The sequence below is a fragment of the Lampetra fluviatilis genome, chromosome 6 (genome assembly GCF_964198595.1).
Source record: "Lampetra fluviatilis chromosome 6, kcLamFluv1.1, whole genome shotgun sequence".
Taxonomy (NCBI): domain Eukaryota; kingdom Metazoa; phylum Chordata; class Hyperoartia; order Petromyzontiformes; family Petromyzontidae; genus Lampetra; species Lampetra fluviatilis.
The window spans coordinates 3945073-3952887 of NC_136280.1; the positions used below are offsets into that span (position 1 = coordinate 3945073).

The following is a 7815-nucleotide window of genomic DNA, read 5'->3' on the forward strand; positions in this document are numbered from 1 at the left end:
ATGACGGCGACGGTGCGTCGGCGTGCGCCCGTCCTCCGCTCCAGCCGTAACCTCGCGCGCGTGGCCGCCCTCTTCGCCCTCACGTTCCTGGTGGTGCTGCCGCTCTCGTGCCGCCACCTCCGCTACTCCCACTACTCCGACAGCGGCGGCCACGTGGCGCAGGCACAGGACGAGGCGCAGGCGCGGGAGGATGCGCTGGACGCGGAGCGGGCGCGCCGCTTCCTGCGGCGGATCGCGACGGAGGACGACGTCCCCCGCCGGCGCCGCCACCACGGCAACGGCACGCGGGGCGAGGGGCCGGGCGACTTGGCGGTGGCGGTGGTCAGCGTGCGGCGGCAGGAGCCCTATCTGAGCCGGGTGGTGGCGCGGCTGCTGGCGCTGCTGAGGGCGTGCGGGCCAGCGTGCGAGCGCCACCGGCTTCTCGTGTGCAACGTGCAGGCGGTGCCCGAGGACCACATCGAGGCAGGCGAGATCTCCGCGCTGGTGCACACCGTCGCCAGGTAAAACCCTCGGGACAACCGCGTTCATCGGACGGCCCACACGTTTTAATAACGTCTTGTTCATTGACAAGGGATGTGTTGCAAGTGTGTGCCCGCGGATTTATAAAATACATTGAGGTTTGTCTACAGTAGGGGTGGCCAACCTGTAACAGACCAAGAGCCAAAAGTGCCCATGAGTTCTGCAAAGAGCCAAGTGCATCAGTGTCGATAGAGCCGCGTGCGGTGGATTAAAGAGCCGCAAGCGGCTTGGGAGACGTCGTATGGCCACCGCTGGTCTACAGTATAAGACACTGAATTTGTCCCTCTGCGAGTCTGTAAGTCATTCACAACACTTTATTGAGCAATTGTCCTACAAAATTAATGGTTGATTCTGTCCTGTGGAAGGAACCAGGGAGCGATAGTATTAAATGGTGTGTACCACATTAAAACGTTTCAATGAAAGAAAAAAATAAACTGTGAAGACATTTTTTTTATTGTGGAATGAAGAATGATCTGGGTAGCTAATACTCTAGTTTTCTAGTTTACGTATATAAAATTGCGTTTAATAATGGGTTTGACGTTTTATAGCAATGAACATAGGTACATTGGCAAGGTCTATGTTGGCAATCACAAAGCCAGCGGCAATTCCTTAATAATAATAACCTCTATTTTATAAAGTGCCTTTCATATTGAAGTATCTCAAAGCGCTAACCTTAGCATGGTTGGCATAGGTCCTTGTGCAAGGAATGAAATGGGGGACCCCCTCTCTCCAATTTCCCCGCTCTTCATCGCGAAGTGCTTGCAACCCTAGGGCCCTTTGGGCCCGGTGCAGTTGCACGGCCTGCACACTCTATTGCGATGGCAATCGCCGGCGGGCCATGAAGGAACTGGAACATTTCGGATTCCAGCATCGCTGCCACTGCGTTCAGGTTCTCGGAGAGCGACCCGGACGCAGGGAAGCCGCCTGCGCACAGCCGCTTCGAGAAGGAGAAGCGTGACTACACGTGGTGCCTGCGGCGTGCGGCGACGATGACGGCGGGCGGCGATGGCGGCGCCGTGGTGCTGCTGGAGGACGACGCGCTCCCGGCGGACGACTTCTTCCCGGTGCTGCACCACCTCCTGGGCGAGCGCCGTGCCGCGTCGCTGCGGCTGCGCCGCGCCCTCTACGTGAAGCTCTTCCACCCGGAGCGGCTGCAGGGCTACTTGAACCCCGAGCCGATGCGCATCCTGGAGTGGGTGGGAGCCGGCGGGCTGTGCGGGCTGGCGCTGATGGCGGTGTACCTGCGGCTGGCACGGACGCCCTTCCGCTGGCGGTTGGTCGCCGCCCTCGCGCTCTACGCGATGCTGTGCGTAGAGATGGTGGGGCGCCACTACTTCCTGGAGCTGCGGCGCGCGTCTCCGCACTTCTACGCGCTGGCACCCGCCACGGAGTGCTGCACGCCGGCCATGGCGTTCCCGAGCGCGGCGGCGGCACTCGCCGTGGCCGAGCTGCTCGACGCCGAGCAATGCGCGCCAAAGTACGGCAAGGACATGGCGCTGTACGCCGCGATGCACCGCGCCGAGCACGGCGCCCTTGTGCTGGAGCCCAACCTGGTACGGCATATCGGACGGTACAGCTCCCTGCGGTCGTAGCCACCGCCGCCGCCGCCACCGCCGCCCGCCGCCACTATCAACCCCTGCTGTTGTTGGTAGAGACTGCCCAGATATTGCCGAGTGGTGAATCTGAATGTGGGACCTGTGCCTGCGTAACATCATGCACATGTACAGCCCGTTTTGTCAACCCACCCGTGGGTGAGGATCTCCCCACGGCACGTGCTTCGTTTGCGTTTTTCTTGACCGTGGGGGTTTGGTCAAGGCGGGCAGCCATAGATGTGGTAGCAGAGTAAAGTCCTACGATGGGTATCGCTGCACTGCCCTCTGCTGACAAACTGCGGAGGACAACCGCGGAACCGCCCTTGACAACCCGGTGTGCTGCATAGCGTCTCGCGCCATAGCCCAAACTGCATTTATTTGACGTTACATCCAACCTATGCCGTCACGCTTCTCAAGGTGTCTATTGCAAAAGAAGTCTGTTTCGGGTCCTGCCAGTTACATTTAATGCTATAAACATGATCTTATTTGTTGTGTAAACTCGTAATGCTGTGATGTACTGGAGTCACTCGGTGTGATGTTTACATGTGCGTGGTTAAGTTTGCTAGAAAACCCGTCTGACACGATTTCATATTTTTTTTCCAACAAATGAGTGGTGATTATATATTCAGGAACTAGTTAAAAAATGTGTATGGATGGGTACATTGTGCAGTGCTTTTTATAGGTGACTTGACACCGGTCAGTTCGGGGCGGTGAAGGTGGTATGGACCGAGGACCGGTTCAGATATCATTTGCCACCGTTTAGCCATGGCCAAGAATCCAACTCAGGTTTGGCAGCTTCATAGCGTAGTGCGCTAACCATTGCACTACCGCTGCACCAAAGTTCAGTAAAAATTCAAAGCCATCATGGTCAAAGCCGCTGACCTCCCAGGGCCACACCTTGCCGACGCTTTACTCCCCTCCGCCGGATCCCACAGCAGCCGCTGCACAGTAGACACAGAGAGAGAGAGAGCTCTTTGGTCTTCCCCCATATTTTCTGTTTATTGATATGGGGCCGTCCATAAATGACGTCACGCACCTAGGGGTGGGGGGTCAGATATTTGTGACGATGTGTGACGAGGGGGGGGGGGTTTGAGAAATGTGACGTCACATTAAAATGCGCAAGTTTAAATAAATATAGACAACACGTTCTACTTAATTAAATAGATTTTTTCATAAATGTTTTTTCCTACGACATCAGAGTGCCGCGCCACATAAATACGCACTACAATGACAATAGTTTAAAGCGATTTGAAGCGTGTTTTATTTTGGGGGGGGGGGGGCAGAGCTTTGTGACGTCATATTTGAGGGGGGGTCTAACTTTTTGTGATGCCGTGTGACGAGGCGGGGGGGGGGTCAAAAATCGTCCAAAATCGCGTGACGTCATTTATGGACGGCCCCTAAAATTACATGATTGTGGCACGGCATGTGATGGTGAGGATATAGAGTTATTTGCCTTTTCAACTTTGATAAGAACAAAGGTTTACTGTTTCATCACTCCAAACATCTGCAATGGGGATTACTTGAAAAAACTTTCGGACGGGTACTTAACGACTCACCCACCTACGCAATTCGAGAATATTTTTTTAAAACCACGAGGTCACGTGAATATGTTGCAACGAACCGTACAGGGATTTCAAAGATTCTCACGTGCACGATTCGATGCGAGCATCGTGAGCGCTAGTATCGATTTTCCATAGATGAAACGGTGTCTCGTTGAGAGCCTACTTTCTAATTTCGAATGCGTGGGTGGTTTTTTTTGGTCAATGTGCCACCACAAGTGAGCCTGGTATGTCTTGTTCATGTAACGTCCTATCCAGTTATTATATCGGAGGCGGGGGGGATAGATTTACTGGAACTTCAGCTCCAATGATGGAATTTTTGACGAACTTAGTGATGAGAATATTCGTCCACAAAGTATTATTTGTATTTATTTCAGTCATTACGAAAACCACAAGGCGTGCCGATGACTACGACTGCCCGATCAAAGACCAAAACTGTGATGAGACGAAACTAACTCGTATGAATGGAGACGCAGACTCATAACGTAGTAACATTACATTTCGATATTTTACTAGGTTATTTAATTTTAGTGTGTCCTTCTCCTGATTTTCAGGCTTGCTTCCCGTGCCATCGCATTCGCAGCACCACGTCTGTTGACCACTCATTGATATGCTAATTTTTTCTCTAACCCTCCTCCATCTCTCTGCCTCCGCCCCCCCCCCCCCTCTGTCTATTTAAGGCCACCCCACAGAGACGATCACCCCTCTCTGTTACCTGTGTTGCTCTCTCTATGTATCTTGGTAATATCTGTCTGCTAATATGTCTGTCTATAGTTTTCTGGTTAGATTTTATGTCGCTATTTCATTATACCTGATGATGATTGCTTGTGTTGCAATCGAAACGTCGTATTCTATTATTTAATTTAATTTATTATTTTATCTTTAGACGTGACTTAACCGAAAGAACCAAATAATAATTCCTGCAGTCACGAAAGTTCTAAAATTAAGATTGAACTTTATTTAACACTGCAGTACACTTAGGAAGACCTAAATGATAATTGACTGTAGGTAGAGTATTGTATAAGTATATAAAATGGTTCACTGATTGGCTGACCTGACAATATTGGGAGGCGGGGGGGGGGGAGAAATTGCAAGACAAAAGACAAAGATCCCCTGTATAGCCTGAACAGACTGTAGGGGCAAGTGCTGTTAGCGAACACCTATGAAGGCTGGCACGGTACACGAGGTGGGTGGATGGCCAGCACTACGCCAGACCGCCTTTGTCTCCCCAGTGGCCATATTTACACATCACACGAGGTATCAATTGAGGCTGAGTCGACCTAGGGGAGGCCCAGGACCGGTTCAGATAATTATCGTCACTGGTGTTGGCCGTGAGCGGGAATCAAACTCGGATCGCCGGGTTCGTATCGCAGCGTAGCGCTAACCGCTGCACCACCGCTCACCACGGGGAAATTGCATCAACCCTCACACCAACATTTAATAACTCAGACTACAAACTCCACAAATGGACTCGACTGAAATGCCGCAGGTTGTAGTTCACACGAAAGACTGCGGACTCACGTGAAAATAATTTCCATTAACTCCACACTAATCTCAGCTGTGGCCCCCGGTAACTCACTGCTGGTTGACTTTGCTCGGTCAACTTGTGGGCCATGGGGCAACTGCACACGCACGTGTACCCCGACTCGCGAAGTGTGAGCCAAGGAGGGGGAATAGCCAAGTAAAATCGTAAAATGCCTTCTATTTGTAATTCATTATGCATTGCAAAATGATGCTTTCGTCGCGGAGTTTCGCTATGCGTTTGTGGTGGCCGCTCGCTGCCCTCGAGTGCAATAACGAGGGCCTGGTCATCGTTATCTTAAATTATTGTAGCTGACGGTGCTGGTTGTCACGGCTGTCGCTTTGGTATTGCTTGAGATTTCTAGTTTATCAATACAGGATCGCTAACTCTCTGTACGTGCAGCTGAGTTGTGTAAGATTTTATCACGACAATGTCTTTGTAAAAATAAGGTTCAAACGTTTGATATTTGATATCCCCAACATGTTTAAAATTTGGAACCCATAACATTTTGGTAAAAAAAATTGATGCAAAAAAAACGAGTTTGTTTTCTCATATAACAAAAAAGGGCTTGTGATGATTTAAACATATTTTTGTGGTAAAATCGGTTGTTATTATTTTCCGGTATTTTATTTTGTAAGTATTGGTTTCTTTCGGTGCATTTCGAAACAATGTTCCCGTGAGTGAAATTATAAAAGTTTTCATTTTCTCGCGTACAAAGTAATTGTTGACGTTTTGTCTTTAAATGAAATCTCGCTTTCACAATGCTCCAAGTGTTCTCGTTTATTTTGGAGTGCAACCGTTGGCAGCGTGGAGTTTCAAAAATTACGCAACTTATCGTAAACTCCTTTTGTTGAGCTTTAGATGAAAGACTTTTATGGGTCAAACTGTCACAAACACGACAATCGGGGCACGGATAGGATAGCAACCGTAAATGTAACATGAGGTGCGCGGATTATATTTCACGTGGTTAAATAAGGGACGGTGAAAAAATACTAAGGGGAAAATGATGACTACGTACTGCATGTATCGTCGTTTGTCACGTTGTAACATTAATGGATTTCCCAACACTGGGGCAATCACCATGCCCCCATCATCTATCTCTGCGTCTCAACCCTCGACATATCGTGGTTATGTAACCCGGCGATGCTAAAAAAACCCACACTACTGCACAGCAACCATCTTGCAAAAAAAACATTTAAAAAATTCCATTCAACAATTATGGGAATAAAACGGACAACAATAAAATGTGAATCACAAACCCCCCCTCCACCCCACACCGTATAGCCTCAACATAATTTTGGGGCAAGCGCTGTTAGCGAGCACCTATGAAGGCAGAAACTGCAGGCGAGGGGGTGGAGGGTGACCAGCACCACGCCCGATCTCTCTCTTTCTCTCAGTAAGATGCATCTCAGCCAAGAGCCATGGACAGGTCCTCAAGACAAAGTGACAGCCACCCAGCGAGCGGCCTTCCTTGCCCGTGTGGATGCGGCAGCGGCGGCGGGTTGACTCATGCCAAGCACGCACGGAATAACAATCAGAAAGTCGTCTACATTTTTGGCGGCGTGTGAAAACGCATTTCGTTTCGACAACAAGAACAAAAGGTTTCGGTTGTGAAAATTGGCAAGTAGTGGACGCACACATGGCGTGGCATGGGAAGTCTTGAGTAGTACCGACGTTGGCAAACTGGGCCGGCCCGATCAACGGTAATCTGGCATTGGAATACCGTGCTGTTGTCAGATCTGGAGCAGCCCACTTCTCACCTCACCGATCGCTTGATCCAGAACTCACCGATTCACTCGATTAACTTGCCTCGCTCGCCGACTGCCAGTCGCCTCCGTAGCACTCTTCTGTCGCTACTGCCACCTGTTACCGTTCCACAGCAATTTCACTTTTCATTGATTCCTCCACCCATTTTTTCAGACGCTGTCGCCTCGACAGACCTGGTTTTCACCTGAGGATGGCTGCTTGCGTTGTGGCCGAAACGTCGTGAGAATTATTTTATTATGTTTTATTTTTATTATTTTATTACTTCCCTTCTACGTGACTTTACCGAAAGAACCAAGAAGATCCTCCACCCATGTTGAGAACTCGTCTGCCGGGCTTTTTCGTCCCATCCATGCTGCATTGAACGAGCATACTGAAGGTCGCAGCACTTCCATTTCGGTACTTCTCCCGCATTTATGAAATTCTCAATTTGATCAATTCAAGAAACGTGTTAACCCCCCTTTTCTATTACAACTCTTAATAGAGCTGTGTGTGCGTGTGTTGCTGGCTACAGGGACTCCTCTACTTATGAACGATTTAGGTTCAAGGGATCTGTTCGTAAGTCGATTTGTTCGTAAGTCTCACTGCTCCTGTCGAGACCAAACGTGTTGTACGGCACGTACCCTAAACACGGGAAATTACTTTAAAAGTTGTATAATGTTCTGTAGATGTAGATGCCGCTGGTTTTTAATGTTTTGCAGATATAGATGCCACTGTTTTTTCACATTCTGCAGATGTAGATGCCTCTGGTTCTTCACGTTCTGCAGATGTAGATGCCTCTGGTTCTTCATGTTCTGCAGATGTAGATGTCACTGGTTCATCACGTTTTGCAGATGTAGATGCCTCTGGTTCTTCATGT

The 7815-nt window shown here is 49.6% G+C and overlaps 1 protein-coding gene across 1 annotated transcript; it reads left to right on the forward strand.

The window, feature by feature from the left end:
- Positions 1-3168, forward strand: PGAP4 (post-GPI attachment to proteins GalNAc transferase 4). Its single transcript, XM_078857556.1, has 2 exons — positions 1-500; positions 1409-3168. The coding sequence occupies exons 1-2, from the start codon at positions 1-3 to the stop codon at positions 2109-2111; spliced, it is 1203 nt and encodes a 400-aa protein (XP_078713682.1). The 3' UTR covers positions 2112-3168.
- Positions 3169-7815: the final 4647 nt, after the last annotated feature.